The following is a 19,904-nucleotide window of genomic DNA, read 5'->3' on the forward strand; positions in this document are numbered from 1 at the left end:
AGTGTCCCTCCTGGTTGACTAGAGCATGTACGCCTATATGGTCACATAATAGTATAGATAAGTATGAGCCATGCAGACAGCATTTTTTTTTTTTAAATTCAATCCAATTTGAGTTATAGTTTTGAGTTGTAATTCGAGTCAGTCGTGATGAGGTGCCCCATGGTGGGGCTGGGTAACCCACCCCCAACCCGTTGCCGACTTGGCATTTCTTTGGGAGCCGTTCGGAACAAGAGGCAGGAAAATCAATACTGGAGTACAGTACGCTGGAAAGCAATAAACTGACGTGATTTAGAAGAAAAAAAAGTTGTTTGCTTTGACTGCAGATGTTCAGCGAGTCACTTTTCAATGGAAATAACTTTTAATTTATTGTTCATGTACTTATTCCCTTTTTGCCAATCCTTTCTAAAGAGGGTGGAGCCGCCCCTTATGGCAACGTATTTTCGTTCCCTTTTCCGTTCAAATTTCGTTATTTTTAATTCGGGTCAAAGGGGTGCAAGGACAGGGTTTACGTGCACCGGTTAGGAGGATGGGGTGCAGCTAGGGCAAGTGTTCTGTGATCGCCTAAAGGGCCCGTTGTCAGGAGTCCAAAAATAATTAAATATACATATTTATCTATATATGGTTTATGACATAAAATCCTCCTGATATATAACTAAAATTTATATATAAAATACAATGTAAGTTGTGACTGTGTCTATGTGTAATTAATACCTAAATTGGCTGAAATACCAATTGTTCACATATGACGGACTTGACCATACGTTTGATACCCAATGTTGTAATCACTTCAGTCAATTTTTTCACTCATTCGCGTCTGTCCTTTTTGTGACACGAGTCAATGTATCAGACATAAACTTCACTATAAGTTTCTTGAGCTGTGAAAGAATGTCGGCTCGCAACTAAGGTTGCAATATTTCAAATACTTTACTCAGGTTAGTACAAGACTGGCGCATCTGTAAAGGTTTGGAATACACTGTGTTTTTTTACAGTAAAATAGCGTTAGCTTACTGTACTTCCATAGGCTAAACTTCTGATATTCGATACAGCATAAAGCATGCAGAGCTTTCCAAATCAGTGAATCAACTACGAAACCAGGGCATCCGAACAGTTCGGACTTCGACTGTTCACCATGTGGGCCTAAAAGAGTAAAAAGCAGGGAACCGCTCGAGTAGCAGCTCCCTGGTCAAACTATTACATCTATACTGTACAGCTACTACAGCCCACTAGTTGTGGAAAGTTCTGAACGTAAAACAAACCACAGAGTTTTGTATCACACAACACACACGAAAACGCGACGTAATAATTTACCGCATACTACTGACCAGGGAGTTTTTCCATAACAACTCCCTGTACTGACACTGCTACAGACAAGAAACTATGCAGGAATTTCGCCAAGGCCACCGCTTCAGGTAACCAAACCCGTTTATTGCTTACTAGCCGTAAATACGGGATTGCTGAGAAATTACGAAACAACAGCGACGAACCGGTAGAGGGTAGTATTGATATTATTTTTGAATCGGTTGGTGTGAAGGACAGAATTAACGAGGAGATTACGAGCGATCCCACCTTTAAACAAACGTTTAGGGTGTCGACTGTTTGTTCAACAATAAAAGGCAGCCTAAAGCAATTCATTCCCTAAAATTTCGCATCGATGATTTCATTGAAATTGTCATCATTCTGCTACTGTTCGTCACGTTTCACACAGGTCTATTGTATCGTTCTTCATATGTGTTGATGCAATTTGGTGCATAACTTGCAACACTATAGTTTGTTTGGCTATCGTTATATACCGTGGTACACCGGTATGGCTACATCCAAGAAGAAAGGGGTATGTGTAATACATTCAGTAAAATCAAGTGTCAGCGAGTATCTCACTATCTATTAATTGTTGTCATTTCTCAAAGATCATGCCAATAAGCTTGAGGGATCGGCCTGCCTGGCTAGGTATCTATATATGTATTCTATTTCACATCATATCGACGATGTCGAAATCATGCCAGGAGCGGTGCTTATTTTGTATAAATTTACTTTGTCACAGTTTTGTCACAGTTTGTCACAGTTTATGATTCAACAATTGAGTATAGAACTATAACTATGTTATATATACCTCATTCAACAGTTGAATGTAGAAATAAAACTGTGTTATCTACATGTTTCAACAGTTAAATATTGGAATCTGTGTTATATCTATATGAATATACAACAGAAATTGTTTTACATGTACATCATTCAACAGTTGAGTGTTGAACTATAAAATTGTGTTATATCTACATCATTCAACAATTGAGTTAAGGACAAACTATGTTATATCTACATCATTCAACAGTTGAATATAGAACTAAACTGTGTTATATATATATATATATATACACCATTCAACAATTGAATAAAGAACTAAAACTGTGTTATATCTACATCATTCAACAATTGAATAAAGAACTAAAACTGTGTTATATCTACATCATTCAATAATTGAATAAAGAACTAAAACTATGTTATAACAGCATCATTCAACAGTTGAATAAAGAACTAAAACTGTGTTATATCTACACCATTCAACAATTGAATTAAGAACTATTTATATCTTCATCATTCAACAATTGAGTTAAGAACAAACTATGTTATATCTACATCATTCAGCAGTTGAATATAGAACTAAAACTGTGTTATGTCTACATCATTCAACAATTGAATAAAGAACTAAAACTGTGTTATATCTACATCATTCAACAATTGAATAAAAAATTAAAACTATGTTATAACAGCATCATTCAACAAAATGAGTTAAGAACAAACTATGTTATATCTACATCATTCAACAATTGAGTATAGAACTAAAACTGTGTTATATCTACACCATTCAACAATTGAATTAAGAACTATTTATATCTACATCATTCAACAATTGAGTTAAGAACAAACTATGTTATATTTACATCATTCAGCAGTTGAATATAGTACTAAAACTGTGTTATGTCTACATCATTCAACCATTGAATAAAAAACTAAAACTATGTTATAACAGCATCATTCAACAAAATGAGTTAAGAACAAACTATGTTATATCTACATCATTCAACAATTGAGTTAAGAACAAACTATGTTATATCTACATCATTCAACAATTGAATATAGAACTAAAACTATGTTATATATATATACATCATTCAACAATTGAGTTAAGAACAAACTATGTTATATCTACATCATTCAACATTTGAGTGTAGAACTATAACTATGTTATATCTACATCATTCAATTGTTGAATATATAGAACTATAACTATGTAATATCTACATGATTCAATAATTGAAAATAGAACTAAAACTAAACCATAGCTACACTCGACAACTGAATATAGAACTTAGACTTTGTTATATCTACATATTCAACAATATTTGGGAGATATTTTCATTACGACTTCATGGTATTAATGTTTTCGCTCAGAACATTAAATCGGAATTGATCATGGCGCACCCAGAACTAAGCGATGCCTTCATAGAGTTGTCAGCCTACTTAGCTCAGAAGGGTACCAAACGTGAGGCGCGTGTATTTATCGAAGATGTCAAAGAAGGTGGACTTGCCTTCAATAGCGGCATCAGGTGAGTTTCTTTATTTTCATTAAATCCATAACTTTAAGTGACTAACAAACTTTAAGTAGCATAGTGATCAAATAGTTGGTCCACCGTCATACAAGGGCATATATTCTGTAATATAATGACAAACGTTTTCCAAAAAGGATTGAAACGAAAATGTCGAGTTGGAAGATAAGAGAATCGTTGCTTGTCGGGTCAAAACAAACTTTAACAGTTGGAATTGTTTCCCAGAAGTGTTCAAAAACTAGATCTTCGAAATAGAATGCAAGACACCATCGGTTAATATCATATTTCCCTGTTTATATCAGATCAATTAAGTACAGATTTATAAATTAGGTAAAGTACATATGCAACAAACTACACAAGGAAGATTATGTTCTTACCCCAAGAGTAACGTTAAAGCTGCGACGCCTAGCTCACCCGTTACAAACGATAACAGGACTGCATTTGATGATGATACTACAAACGAACATGATGATAGTTTGTACTTCATGATAATATACAAGTACTGCGGGATCACCCAAACCGCTTCATTCCCAATGGCGGAGCGTCCATACAGTCAGGGGGCGGATGCCCCCCCCCCCTGACTCAAATGGACTGCTGGCGCCCTTTTCAGCTTTTTACTTATTCGCGAATATTGACTATTTTATTGCTCTCATATCTACCTATTGACATTTGTCACATTTTGTTGGTGTAATTTTCTTACAAATTGCTCTGACGGCAATTTATTCTTCGTTTATCTGCAAATTAGCAATGCCCGGAAAGGGTCATTTCCGGCGATCTAGGGAGTATCTCTACTCAAAAAAAATCTGTACGCTCCGCGCCAACCTGTGGTGGCGCTCCGCTTAGATAGTGTCGAAAGCGCCCCTACAGACCATTCTCGGCCCTCTGACCATAACCCCTAGCTCCGCCACTGTTCATTCCCCTAAGTTAATTAAATCAAAGGTTAGGAACGGACCACTCATCTAGAAGATAAATGTCGACACAAACAAAAAGTAGTAGTATTATTTCTGGATACAAGAATGTTCAATCTGAGAGACGCTGAATATATGGGGTTTAAATTCTTAAGATATTGTTAGTCGTCGACATTTTTTTATTATAATAACATTTTAAGTAAATGTGGCAATTATTTCAAGAAAACAAAACAACATACATATTATTATAATTGTTATGACGCAACTTGACTGTATAATCATTCATGTTTACTTATTTAGAGATTCTGATCGTTTGGTTGCTATACACAAGACCGATGTCAAAAACCTGTCGTTCGACGAAATCCTGGAAGCCATCAAATGTACCTCGGTCATAGTGTTGGTAAGAACATTTTGTCTTACTATCTGACTATACTCGCAAGCATGTGAATGAATCTTCAAGGTTGTCATCGTGTGTGAAGGGCTTACCTATACGTGTGGGTGTTGCGTGTCTGTGTCTGTGTGCGTTTGTGCGTTTGTTTTGCTATCTGACCGAGGACTTGAACAAAAGAATTACAGGTCCTCGGTTGTGATTTCTAAAGAATCACCCCGTCCTCGGAAGAATTCTATTGTATGGGGTATTGTTAAGGTTAGGGTACGTGGATTTGAACAATGGAATATACAATGGGGTCCTCGGTCTGAATGTAATACAAACATGTGTGTGTATGTGTGCGTGATAACCTCTGCTTTGGCTGACAGATTAGAGTGAGCGATGGGTTATTTCATTGCCGATTGTATCATTGGTCTACTTTCGTTAAGAACCCAATTGCTTTGGTGCAAGTCAACGGCCATTGGAGGTCACCAAGGTCAAATTAAAGTATACATTTTCGGTGAGCTCAAAGGTCATATCCTGTCAACAGAGGTCACAATTTCAATTTCTTGCAAAACGAGTACATTGAGTCGCAAAGATGGTACATGTTAAAGGATTTAGTCCCACATTTAACATATCGTTGTCCAGACATTTTGAAAATCGTGTGTTAATAACATGTGAACATTAAAACTGCATTAGGCTGAGAACACATCAATGTTGATAGCTAATCGAGTACTACAGTGGTGAAACGCTACAAATATCAACATATCAACTCAGAGAACCAATTTAAGCACGGCAAGCAGTTATTGACTAAATTTGCAATGGCGATGTCGTATGTGTGATGTCGCACGTATGATGTATTTGTGTGATGGTTTGCACTTTAAACACTATGACTCAAAAAGTACAGTGTTTCAACTAGGGATTGCTTTATTCTAAATTATACAAATGTTATAAATATGATAACTTTAGCAGCGATACCTCAATGATATTGATCCTGGGTATACGAGATCCAACCTAAAACGAAAAAAAAAAAATCATAGAAGTCAAAGACATTAGAACTAAAATTAAAATGGATGAAGGACAAATATAGTATATTTAGCTCCATCTCCAATGACGACAAGGCAGCTACTTTGAGCGGAGTTCAAGGGTCATTTGAGGTCACCTATATTCAAAGGTGTAATTTCTGTATATGTATTTAATTGGTATAACACAATATACAGAAAAAAAGAAAATTTATTTTGCAGGCGTTGATGAATTACAAATTGCCCAATCTGGTTTTCTCTTCTTCTTGACAGACTGTAGAGCGATCTGTGAAGAAGAAAAATGTTTCCATTGTCATAGCTCTTGATATAGGAATAAATTCAGGTTAGTTTAATATTTGCATGAAAACAATAACGACCCACCTGTTACAATCAACAAAGGGCAGCTACGTCAGGATAGACAAGCTGAAGATGGTAATGGACGGGGGGCGCTGTAACAAATAGCGATATCACGGTTTTCCTGTTTATGGATATGCTGTTTACCGTTCTTTCTGAAAGGCAACTTATATTTACTTATATATAGTCACACTTTTCATCGTTCGCCAATTCATTCGGTTCTGCTGTTTCCATACATCAGTTTAAAAATGTATAATAAAATAAATATGTACACTCCGTGAATAAGCTAATCTATGAACTTATCTCGCCCACTTAAGTTTATGAATAATTTCATTGATCAGCGTGATTTCATATTGATGTGTGTCATTTTCTCTCCTTATTATAGGTGGACATCCTTACTTGAATTTAATCGGTGTCTATTGGCATGCCATATTTAACGATGTTGAGAAGATCCTTAAAAGTACTCCTACATATTCGTTTCAAATAGCGCAAATGGATATTTGCTTTTATATTCAAATGCAGACTAAACGATATTATCTGGCAGTGGAAAATGAAGACATTTCTTTCACTGAGTCAGACGGTTCAGAAGGTAAAAACATATATGTTTACGCCATTGGCATGCCCTCAAAAAGCCTTTCTTATCTAACCTCTCTAGAAGTAATGTATAGGGTAACCTTGAGCCTGCGTGATTGGGTAACATCATCGGTCAAAGTTCAGAGGTCAAACATCAAAAACTACTTCACAACTTTTTTAAGCAATTAAATGCTTGTCAGGATGTTGGAGAAAATCATCAAAAGACAAGATATGTCGAGAACAATGGGACATTTAGAATAGTACTGATGTGGTTGTTATGGGTCGATGTAGGTCAAAGGTCAAGTTAAAATTGGCCTCAATTGTGCAGGAAAAGGTGTGTCAAGAACTCCTCCAACACCGTAAGTCCGTTCAAGAGTATAGTCATAGAGGAGAGGAGATTTGCAGTTCCCCCTTCTTATTGTTTGTCAACTGTGAAAAAAATTTGCCATGGTGATGGCGCGCGCATGTGTGCGCGTGCAGGTAAGACTGTTCCTTTGTTTGCATAATGTGTTGCCCTGGCTCTTTAACAACATCATTTCCATATAGCAGCGCGCAAACAATTTTGGTTATATTTTTCGGGCAGGTCGTTACAGGCCCCCCATGCCCCCTCAAATCATGCATTCCACTGTGCTCGTGTTTATTTTCAATTATTCGCCCGCCTTGTCAGGTGACTACACGTGATGTACCTCCACATGTCAATCATCACCGAAATCGGGATTTGGAATATGTTAATGAGCTAGATCGATGATATGTCGATTTAAATAGGTATATGTCAATTTGAGACGCTAGAAACTGGTATAAGTCCACGGAAATTGACTTCTACCGATTTAATTCGACATATCATCGATTTAAACTGGTAGATGTCGATTTAAATGGACATATCATCGATTTATTTTACATATCATCGATTTAAATCGATGATAAGTCAAATAAATCGATGATATGTAGAATGAAACTGGTATATGTCGATTTAAATTGACATATACCAGTTTCATTCTACATATCATCGATTTAAATCATCGATTTATTTTACTTATCATCGATTTAAATCGATGATAAGTAAAATAAATCGATGATATGTAGAATGAAACTGGTATATGTCGATTTAAATTGACATATACCAGTTTCATTCTACATATCATCGATTTAAATCGACATATACCAGTTTACTTCGACATATCATCGATTTATTTTACTTATCATCGATTTAAATCGATGATAAGTAAAATAAATCGATGATATGTAGAATGAAATTGACTTCTACCGATTTAAATCGATGATATGTAGAATGAAACTGGTATATGTCGATTTAAATCGGTAGAAATCAATTTCAGCTGCTGGAAACTGGTATAAGTCGAAGGAAACTGGTATATGTCGATTTAAATCGGTATAAGTCGATCTCCCATGATTTGAGACTGATGGCCCGCCATACAACCCACCCAATAGCAAAATTAGTACAAAAATAAACCAAACATTTTTTTTTTAGAGTATTCAAAATCATACGAAGTTTTGTATGGTGGACCGCGAGATACAATTTCTCAAAGTGGCAAGGAAAACGTGTTAAATATGACTAATTAAAGGTCAATTTTGACCGATTTGACCGGTGAGACCCCCCTCCCATACCCCACCCCCTCTAGCGACGTCCCTGTGAGCACATAGTGCCCAATGGAACGTGGTCATTTCTTTTCAAAATAGCTCAATGATTGAAATTCTTGATAACCCCAGATATCTCAATTAGTCAATTTTTTATTAACGTAGCACTTTTGTATGATATATCCCCTTTATATTGATTACAAGACTCGACTCCCCAGTCCTTTCTTTGGAGGTCAAATTTTGTTTGAGGTCTAGACAAGTTTAAGGCTCTAAACCCTATTATACGCATGATAACTTGGCTTGGTCTGTAGATCCATCAATAGTGCATGCAACAGGGTTGGGGGGGGGGGTGGAGGGTGAAGGTCATTTAAGGACAACAAAAAGTCACAGTTTGAAACATTGTAGATATGCAAACTCTTAAAGAAGAGCAAGAATACATTTAATACTTGATATGTAGGTCCCCATTAGTGCAACATCTACCATGGTCAACACTTAAAAACATTGTGTGCAGTGTTACTGTACAATGTTCTCCTATACAATGTTGCATAGAATCACTATTAGCAAACTGACGTTCAGGTCTGGTTCATTTCTAGGTATAGTGCTTTCTTGTAATTACATACTGCCCTCTGAACTGTGGGTGTCGTGAACGAATCGGCACTTTTTAGTCCAGTTTCAAAAGTGCCATCCGTTCTATTCCATTTATGTCTTGATGAACTGTTCTTTGGGACGTTTCAAAACTTCTTTTTTTCAGAGGTCCCGATTCTGTCAATTATTCCCAGACATTGTGTAATGCGTATCTTCATAGGACACTGTCATATCGGTCCTAACAGTGCTGTAGATAAGACTGAATGTCCTAAAGAGCGTGCTCTATCCTGTTTAGCGGTCTGCAAGCTTTTGTATAGCGCAATCTATGAGCTAGTTGTAACAAAATATGTCTTAAAAGATCTCGCCTTCAATAATTGCGAGTAGAATCAAAGGAATAAATCCAGTACATTCCATTTCGGGTACTTGGATACAATTTTAATGCTGGTCAAAGCTTAAACTCAGTTTAGCGGACGTGATAAACAATACCTCAAGAAAACTGCTCTCTGATTTGTTGATAACCGAAAGTGCTTAAAAATTGCCAAACGAACGGCAGGCAACATTTCGTTGATAAAAGTGTTGGTTACGAATGGTGAAAACCGTGTCAGTTCGAATTTGCCCTATTTTAATTGAATTAGGAATGTTAGGTACTTTCCCCAGTAGTATCACTGTTTCCTCAAAGGAATTGCCAATGATGTCAGAGACCGCAACTTGTGAAGTTTTGCGGACCTAAAGAGGACCGATATGATAGCGCCCCTTTTAAGTTATTGATTTTATGGCGTGGCTAAAAATTCCCATTAATTTCCATTTCTGTCATATTTTGATTACCTTTACTATTATATTCATAACAACTCTTCTACTTTGATAATAAAGTCTACTTCACAGTGTTCACATACACGGCTGCTGTAAATCCAAGCAGATATAAAATACCTGTGATACTCGTACCGAACGATCAACCGAAGAAATGCTTAGCCGCAAATAACCAAAACGAACTGGCCCTTGCGGTAAGAGACTGTTATAAGTTCATTTCGGTGTAACTGGGCACTTCTTGGTCAAAGGTTGTCCAGGGAAACAGAAGTCCCAATATGGGGAAAAAATCCAGATCCGGATGATCCAGTATAGTCCAAATCTGAAAAGTCTGGATCATCAAGTTTTTAACCGCACCTCGAGACGCTCTCTCAAATATGCCCTCAGTTCATGCAGGGTTGTAGTGCTCGAAATCATTTTGCTGTGAAATGGGACTACTTGGGGATTTTTTTTTTTTACTCAAACTTTTTATTACTCAAACTTGTCTTCGACTTGGAGGGCCTTGAAGATGGGTTAAAGCGGGTTCACTAATAGTTTCATTCCTTCGGGCCAAGAAGGGGCATATTTTTGCAGCCACTTTTATTTATGCTGTAAAAACCAAAATGTTCCTGAGGGATTCGAATATCTGCGTTTCTGTTATTATGCACTGCCTGTACATTTGGATACTCTTTTAGTGGTATCATATTTGTAGTAATATACTGTAAAGAATTAAGAAAACATTTCTTATCATAAACCTTCATTTCGTGTACTTTAGGCCCATTAGTGCACTTTCGAAGAACCTATTATCACTCGAGCAGATCGATTGAAATCAACAGAGCCACCCAAGCATATTAACTACCTTATATATCTAAGGTCATAAACATGCCACATGTTAACATATATCTATGGTAAGGTGTGAGAACATTGATGATGTACATAGTATCACACAGTGTAAGAAACTTCCTAAATAGTAACCTGCCAAACTTTGTTTACAGACGGAGCGAATTCATTATCAACTCTTGACCGGGTGAAACGAAATCAACTAAAGACAAATGTCATGTGACAACCAGGCTTTGAACATTTAACCAGATTCATTCCTAGGAAGTTGGTTTTTGGTTTCGATGATAATCGTAACCTATGCATTCATGCAGGCGGAGAGTGTGTGGGTGTGTGTATGTGTGTACGTGGATTTGAACAATGGAAAATTCGGTTGGAATGTAATACAAACATGCGTGTGTGTGTGTGTGTGTGTGTGTGTGGGTGCGTTTGCGTTTGCGGGCGGCGAATTTTTTTACCCCAAACAGGTTCTCAATTACGGAGTTTTCAGCCAATCAGATTGCTCGTGACGTCAGCATCAAACGCTTGATAGTTCGAAGACATACACTGAGTTACACACTGACACTTAATAAAGTCTTGTTACGCGGTTTCCCTGCAAACGCCCTAACTTTTACTTTTAATGCTTGGATAACATGTTGACCTTACTTATGATGCATACGCTACATTCTATCAGTTTCGTGTTTACGCCATCCAAAATTCGTCAGACGTTCTATTGAAATCGGAATTCGTTTCGTGGAATGGGTAGGCCTACACCAAAATCAACTTCACGACGCGAGTTCAGCCTTGAATGAATATACGCAAAAAAGTTTAGTGTATAGTCAAGGCTTTATAATTGACGCACCCCCGTAATTGACGCACCTTCAATTATTACTATAGCAACGATACAGCAGGCCACCTAAACTTTTTGCAGTCAAGCAGAATTACATGAGTTTGAATCCATTTCAGCTATTTGATGACCAAATTGTGGAATTTTTAAGCTTTTAACACCCTTACCCCCGGCAGCGACGTAGCCAGGAATTTGAAAGGGGGGGGGAGCACTTTTTGCGATTGATATGGATTTTCAAAGTTGTAGGCACGACTATCTGAGCGGAGCGCCACCATCGGTTGGCGCGGAGCGTACAAGAAAATTTTGGTTTTACAAACCCCCCAGATGGCCGGAAACGGCCCTTCCCGAGTGTTCATTCTGGTTCCCTGGCCTCTTGCTTGAGACACCTCATTCAGTATCACTTTTAAACCCCAAAAACAAACGAGTTAAAATAGTACGTAATTCAATACCACATAATGTATTTAAAATTAGCAAGGTACATGTACAGAGTAGTCTTACTTTTCAACTTCTGATACTTGTAAATACAAAGATAGGCCAGAAATGTATATATTTGATACAACTATAGCCAGTAATTGTCTTTGATACAACTGTAGCTAGTAAATGTTTAAGTTAGCCTTATAAGAGAAGTTTAGAGCTATCCGACGATTGCCATCTGATGCAAATTTCTCAACTGTTTTCTCAACTGAAATATTATCTGCGTTAACGGGTTCTAAACTAGATGTTAAAAAACTGACAAGATCGGATTCTAGACTTTTTCGTCGGGTAGAGTGTTGAATGAAACGGCACGCAATAGAAATGACAGCCTAGATGACAGAAGAATAGGTCACCTAATTTAGCCATATTCTTGCTACGTTCATTTCAATAGTTTTTCCTGTCTATATAGACTCTTAAACTCGTCCAGCAAGCTTATCGATTTGAATTATGGGTGTTTTTAAAAAAAAAGATAGCTTGGTCCAAAAAAGTGTAGGCCCGGGCCTACAGTGCTACATACTGGCTACGCCCCTGATCATATGATATGATATTATCAGCAGATTTTTTTTTCCTGTTTGAATTCTTTCACATGTTCTTTTACATATATATCAGAAGACAAACACAGTGCTCTATTTCAATTTTTCCAGTAATATGATTCTTGTTTGTTGTCCAATGTCTGGACTTTAATACATTTGACGAACTTAACTGATGGACAATATAAACTTTCATATTTTGTAATATAGCCAGATATGCAGTGGCCTAAAAACAAATATCGTTATGGCAGTGTATTAGCAGTGTAATAATTATTTATAGGAAGTGCGTATCACATACGATTGCTAGCTTAGCCTCATAACATGCTGTTCGTGCAACAACTTAAGACGAATCATAGAAAGGATGAGAACGAACGTTGTCGACGTTGTTGTGCATACGGTTCGTGACATTCCATAGAGTGCGGTTAGGTAGGCAATATGTATCTTATTACGCAGTGGCCAACTGTAGGCTTCTAATAGGCTATATGCTAAATTTAGCTTATTGCATATGCCAAACTAAGTAAGTAGTTGAATCAGTAGGCGTGAATGTTACTACGATTATAATTGAGTTAACGGAGCTGACGAGTATTGAAGATCAAAAGAGCACTGACAAAATACCATGCTAAAAAAGCGACAGTTTATTAAAAATAAAATCGACACTGAAAGGGGGGAGCGGTCGCTCCCCCTGATCCCCCCTGGCTACGTCCCTGACCCCCGGTTTTGTACGTTCAGTTTTTGGGCATTTGGAAATCTTGCACCCTAAAAATAACCAACATTTCCTCAATATCATGGACAGCACTACTCTATGGGACCTGATCTGTCTAAGCTTAGAAGCTCAAAGTATAGCAAACAGCATCTAAAGTCAATGGATGTATACTGAAGCCTTCACTACAGTTAGCGACGAATGTGTCAATTTAGGGGTATGAAAGAACTTGACACGGCAGCCATTTTGTGGTCAAGTTCTGCTCAATTGTACGTTGCATATGCACAGAACAATAAATATATTGAGATCATTACATTTCTGAGGAATCACACATATGAAAAACATATACAGTTGAGTGATTTTGATTTTTCCTTGATAGAAATCGTTGATCAAATCCTTAAGTGCGTCAATTACGAGCCCACAATGCTACAGTATGATGTATTTCCGTCACTGCACTGTGTACACAGTTATAATACATATAGGCCAATATCGCATGTGTTATGTACCCCTGTACGAAACTTTCACTGTGCGATGTTATCGATAAATGCCTTCACAGAAATCTTCGATCAAAGTAGATCATACAATACTAGTGTGCTCATTATGTCTAAACTAATTCCAAACACATCTACATATATTTACGAAAAGCTGCGGGTAATTTTGAACGGGTATATCTTCGTTGCAACGAATGGATGCAGACATTTTGATAACCTCGAAGTGAAGGGTTTTATTGTTATGACGTAACTTTTCCGACCAATCATGAGCGACTATTTATACACAATTGAGAACCTGTTTGGAAGAAAAATTCGCTTGCGGGCGTGGGTGTGTATGTATGGAACCTTGCTTTACACTCACTATATATCACACAATGTACATTATTCTTGGCATGATATTCAAGCGATAATTCAATCAACAATATAATAATAAATATAAATATAATAAATACCATATATTAAAGTGCTGTTATCATGAAATAAAACATGCTCAAGAGCACTGTAAAAAAGAACCAATACCTTGAATATATAATTACCAAACTTAAGAAAACCTAAAAGTAAAAACCAGTGGCGGCGGAACCGGGGGGCGGGGGGGCTCAGCCCCCCCCAATAAAAAAGTTGAGGGGGCAAATGCATGATAAGCCCCCCCCCCCCCGATATTTACCAAGGCTCCGAAACGTGCATCTGCCCATTTTTCAATGCATACTTGTCGATCTGTCCGATGCACACGTATACTCTATAGGTGTAATAATTTTAGTAATTGCTGGGGGACCCTCGGCCCGTCCCCTGGCTATAGACCACATTGTCACCCCAACCGCGTCTTCACGCCCCGTGAAAAGTGGAAGCAGTGAGTGTGAGTACCGGTAAGCGTAACACAACTTCGTCTTAGGCCAATGACTTGCCTCATTTCAGCCAGGTCTCCAACATCCCCTTACTTAGTGGCGGAGCGTCCATATATACAGTCAGGGGGCGGATGCCCCCCCCCCCTGACGGACTCAAATGGACTGCTGGCGCCCTTTTCAGCTTTTCACTACTTTTTACTTATTCGCGATTTTTGACTATTTTATTGCGCTCTCATATACCTATTGACATTTGTCATATTCTGTTGGTGTAATTTTCCGACAAAATGGCGACGACACCTATTTATTCTCCGTTTATCTGCAAATTAGCAAGGCCCGGAACGGGTCATTTCCTGCAATCTAGGGAGTATCTTTACTCAAAAATTTTCTGTACGCTCCGCGCCAACCTGTGGTGGCGCTCCGCTTAGATAGTGTCGAAAGCGCCCCTACAGACCATTCTTGCCCTCCCTGACCAATACTCTAGCTCCGCCACTGCCCTTACTACACTCAACAACATCTTTGCGAGTACACTACGAGTAATAGCTACTCTCTTAAAAAAACATCGAATATACAAATTACAATGTTTTTACAGACTTTTACGTGCAATCTGAGAAATTGCAGGCTTGAGACCCATATTTTAGGGCTAGGTATTCGCAGCATAAAACACTCGGAAAGTGCCGTTTCCGGCCATCTGGGGGTTTGAAAAAACCCAAAATTTTCTTGGACGCTCCGCGTCAACCGATGGTGGCGCTCCGCTTAGATAGTCTCCACACATTAGCCCCCCCCCCCCCCCCAATAATTTTCCGTTCCGCCGCGCCTGGTAATAACAGCAGCAATAAAAGAAAAAAATGATATAAGACAGGATTATAAACCACAATAAAGAACATAAAAATATAAATAAATATACATAAAAATGGTCACAGTAATGTGAATAAAACAACGAGTAAGATTAATGCCCATACTCAAGCCTAAAAAGATAAGTTTTCAAATGCTTCTTAAAAGTGTCAATACATGTGACATTTCTCAAGTGATGAGGAAGAGAATTCCAGAGTTTAGTACCTGCTGCTCTGAACGAACAATCTCCATATGTGACTTTGTTAGCACGAAGAATGACTAGAGAAAGATACTTTATAATTCCAAATAATTCCAATAATTCCAAAGTCAACTTTGTAATAAGTTCATACTTGGAATGTGGATCCACCTTACTGAATACATGTCACTTATAGTTTTCGGGTGAACGTGAAAGATCATTTGAAAGAAATAGACGATGAAATTTGAAAACCTTGTACAACTCGAAAATCTAAAGCGTGGATAAACTTCATAGTTCGAACAAAAATCCACCTTAATAAGTACAATATCCCTATAGTTTTCGTTGTAGCGGTGAAGGGTCATTCGAAGTCCAAAGAGGTCAAAGTCTTGTATTGGTATACCCAGAAACTGAACAAGAAAACGCTAACTTGATATCGGTTAAAGTTATAATATCCTTCGATGGAATGTCAAAGTCAAAAGATAAAGTTTTCATTTTCTCTATAGAATTTCGATGAAGAAAACTATACAAAGAATAAGCGAATTCGGGGAAATCAAAGGTTCCTAACCCTGAATTCTGAGCCCAGTTCTGCTTATATGATTGCAAGTACTGTTAAACCAGGTAAGATCTGAGCAAGCAAATACTGGAACTGTCATAAAGCAACTTATATCTGCTGATTATCTCAAATCAAATTGTAAAAAGGCTGGATGAAATATATGGCAGCCACGATGAAGTGGAACCCCAATCGTGGACATGATCGTCTTCTATACGTCGATTTCTATACGACAATTTCCCTGTTACACGAGTCCATTGACGATCAGAAAGAACAATTGTTTTCAAGAGATGTGAATAACATTATGTATGTGTGGGGGATGGGGGGGGGGCGAGTGGGTGATGGTATAGGGTTTGGTGGTGGTGGACTTGGTGTAACTGGACGACATACATCAATCTTGGAGTGACTCAAACCGGGGACCTTATAAAATCAATATTTCCGTGAGTAGTTGTTTGTACTCGTTTAAGTTATTCTTAGATAGATATATCCCTAACATACATAATACGTACTCGCTTCATGTAGTTATGATAGACCTCATGTATATTAGGAGTATTCAATTAATAAACTTGAATAATGATAAGCATCAAGTTGTTTTTTTTAGATTCGAAATGAGTTGCAAAACATTGATTTTCTTTTAACTGTTGCGAGTCACTTATCATTATATATTCCAGCATTTTTCTTCGCGAAGACAGGCATGAAATGTGAACTAAAGAGGAAGAAAGGCTCTATGTTTCGCAACACATAAACCCTTTCACATAGAATCAGGGAGACAAGCAGGTAAAACCTTCACCATCCTTACATCAAGAGAGTGTTGCATTCTCCACCAGAAGCGGGCATGGCGAATTTATGCATCGCCGGTCGACATCAACGAAAATGTACGTGGAAGGGAAACCATTTTCAACATAAAATGGCGAACATTTCTGGGAAATGATCTTGTTACGTCAGTGTTTTCTATAAATAATATTTTAAGAAAAGGTAGAATATCGTTACGGAGTTTTTACTCGATTGATAAGGAAATACGATATATGTGAAACGTTAAGATTTGGGTGTAATAATGTACCGGTACCGTGTATTTGCAATCTTCGATATAAAAGTGATTTGGAGTTACCGTACATCTGTAAATATGTTGGCATTGATTTATCTATGCACACCGTGTAAAACGCCCTCTAATCGTTGTCATGATTCTATTAGAGGACATTGTGAAACTGTTTACTGTGTGGTTTTTATCGTGTTTGCTAAATTTACAGATTGGTGGTATAGTAACGGGACTTCAGCATCTTATATGTTGTGCAAGTTTTCAATTCGAATGATTAATGACTATTTAATACGTTCAGCGTGTCCTATGGAAATATTTAATGCCAGGGACGAATTTGACCAAACACTTGTGTTGCTGGCGGAAGATTGACTTGTTCCTATATTCGCCAAAATCGAACTAATGTGTGATTGTAAATTATTTCTCATTTTGCTCAGAATTTAATAGGCGTTTGTTGGCGACTTTGTGTCACGACAAGCTATATCGGATGGACTGTTAATTAGTTGATCTGTATCCTATATGTATATTACCAGGTCAGTCTTTTGGTTTTATATGAATGGTTAAAACTGTAATAGGTTTGTCATGGCGAGATTTGACCAAGTTTTCTTTTAATTCGGTCATATACTTGTATCGCTTTCGACAATGAAGTTGTCTGACTTGATCTTTGTCTTGGACTGACATATTCACCTTCGTCGAGCAATGACCAATTTAGCAAGGATGCATGAACACTTATCTTTTTATTTGTTGTTTGCTTGCCTATATGTCACTTTTGCCTGTAAATATAAGATGGCTGACTGGACTGGAAGATGGTGTCATAGCTATATCGGTCATTTTGTTTTCCGTTCTCTTCAATTCAATATATAAACCGAGCCGCAAAGCTTGACAATTCCTTAGGATTTGTCGATGTCTTTCATTCTTTGGACGGATATGTTCTTCACTAAGTTACTTATAAGAATTTACAAAAAGAGAGCATTTGCTATAACAGGGGTTGTTTCCTGACTGTATGTACTTAGTTTTTTTCTAGTCCCAGGTAAGGCTTTGAGTTTGCTCGCCATGTAGTCGTGAACCGTCTAGTACTGCACCGTTTATAGATAGCAGTTATCAATATGTCTTTTTACCGTGATGTAACCCCGTCGTAGTGTGTTTTCATTCTCCGTTCATTTGTTTATTGGTATACTTGGTTATACTTATTTCCTTGGTTGTTTTGGTATATTTCTCTTACTGTGCAGATTCATGCACCAAATTAATACAAGAAACTTTTGGTTTTCTCTGCAATTAAAAGCCTCGTTTGTGTCGTCGCATTGAAGAAAAAGTACCGATTATTTTATGTAAAATTGGAGGTCACCAAAAAAACTTAAAGCTTGGATGAACTTTGGTGTGTAGATCCATGTACCTTAAATAGTACAATAACTTTTTGTTTTCTCTGCAAGCAAAGCCTCATCTGTGTAGTCGCTTGGTATGTAAACTGTACCGGTTATGGTATGTAAAAATTGACAATTTATCAAAATGAAACAAATCAAATTTGGCTTCTTTGTGGATTTTTTTTTACAATATTAGAGTCGATATTGCAAACGCATAACAACATATTTGATTTGTTTTTACAAAGACAAAACACCTCTTCCTCGTTCTCGTCCTCGTCCTCGTCCTATTCCTTGTCCTCTTCCTCGTCCTCGTTCTCGTCCTCGTCCTCGTCCTCGTCCTCTTCCTCGTCCTCTTCCTCTTCCTCGTCCTCTTCCTCGTCCTCGTCGTCGTCCTCGTCCTCGTCAGCGAAATATAAACACAGTTGTTACTTCTTCTGAGTATTTAATTTCTCTGTGGTCTATCGACAAGCAGAAAGGGATGCAAACATATTCCCCTGGTCTTTGTTTTCCATTTGACTCGCATATTTAGCAATCTCTCCGGGTCTGGTATGGTCACGCGTAATCCCAATTATCGATAATTTCAAAGAGTTGATCATCATTTAAATTTCCACTTTTTGTATTTCCCCCTAGTACTGCTTTTCTTCCTCATCTGCAGGAAACAGCATATATACTTGGTGGATGTTTCTCGAGTCTTAGTCAATTATCTCCTCGCCTATTGAAGTAATTGAGAGCAGAGATACCGTAAGAGGCGTAACTTTATCTACTCTCCACCTCCCCCATGCACCCCCCCCCCCCCAAAAAAAAATCTAACGTTTCTGGCACTCCATATCGTGCATACAATGCCTCATTGTTACCTTCAGCCTTGTTGCCGTATTTGACTGATTCTTGAGCAAATTATTCGTATTAGATTTTCAAAGTCTATTTCGTCGAATTTGCTTTACTTAATGCATATGACAAACAATTAAGGAGATGCCATTCATGAAATTTGAGTGCTGACAGTTTGAAATCATAAACAAAATAGGTTATTTAATTTCCACTGACGATGGATTATTGATTATATTAATATTGTCTTTAAATATAGAATGCAACTTTGGAATCAGTCCAAGGACGACGAGAAAGCCACTAAAGGGCGCCAAAATTAGTTTTATGTGATGATATGAATTTTACTATCAATTGATATATATTCCTCAAACTAAGGATTTTTTAGACAGGATATTCTGAACTAGTGTCAGTTGTTAATATACTTCTTCATAATGTACATATATAGTTTCTTAGTTACTTGTAAAGGAGCACCAGCATTCTGTACTAAATTTAGATGAAAATGATTCATTATTCATTCTTTATCAAACATCGATTCCGTGGGTGCTTGTAAACATATAATCGGTAAAATTGAATCTGAGTGGAATTAGATCTGACGCTCAGTTGGCTGAAGTGCACTAGTCTTGA

General features: G+C 37.5%; 1 protein-coding gene across 2 annotated transcripts; it reads left to right on the plus strand.

Annotated features, from left to right (window-relative positions):
- The first annotated feature begins 128 nt into the window (after positions 1-128).
- LOC139974989 (uncharacterized) lies at positions 129-18,618 on the plus strand. Of its 2 annotated transcripts, none has more exons than XM_071982564.1 (8): positions 129-1,828; positions 3,448-3,602; positions 4,811-4,910; positions 6,173-6,242; positions 6,639-6,842; positions 9,875-10,005; positions 16,018-16,132; positions 16,736-18,618. In XM_071982564.1, exons 1-8 carry the CDS (start codon positions 1,805-1,807, stop codon positions 16,807-16,809), a joined length of 873 nt encoding a protein of 290 aa, XP_071838665.1. In that variant the 5' UTR covers positions 129-1,804; the 3' UTR covers positions 16,810-18,618. The 2 variants fall into 2 exon arrangements, with proteins under 2 accessions (XP_071838665.1, XP_071838667.1); XM_071982566.1 differs by having other exon boundaries at positions 1,806-1,944.
- The last annotated feature ends 1,286 nt before the right edge of the window (positions 18,619-19,904 follow it).

Source organism: Apostichopus japonicus, chromosome 10 (genome assembly GCF_037975245.1).
Source record: "Apostichopus japonicus isolate 1M-3 chromosome 10, ASM3797524v1, whole genome shotgun sequence".
Taxonomy (NCBI): domain Eukaryota; kingdom Metazoa; phylum Echinodermata; class Holothuroidea; order Aspidochirotida; family Stichopodidae; genus Apostichopus; species Apostichopus japonicus.

Excerpts from the sequence above, each read along its gene's own strand:
- LOC139974989 (XM_071982564.1), top strand. The coding sequence starts at position 1,805 with ATGGCTACATCCAAGAAGAAAGGG. Across the intron at positions 3,603-4,810 it reads GCCTTCAATAGCGGCATCAG|AGATTCTGATCGTTTGGTTG; the intron begins GTGAGTTTCTTT and ends TTACTTATTTAG. Across the intron at positions 6,843-9,874 it reads TGAGTCAGACGGTTCAGAAG|TCTACTTCACAGTGTTCACA; the intron begins GTAAAAACATAT and ends TTGATAATAAAG.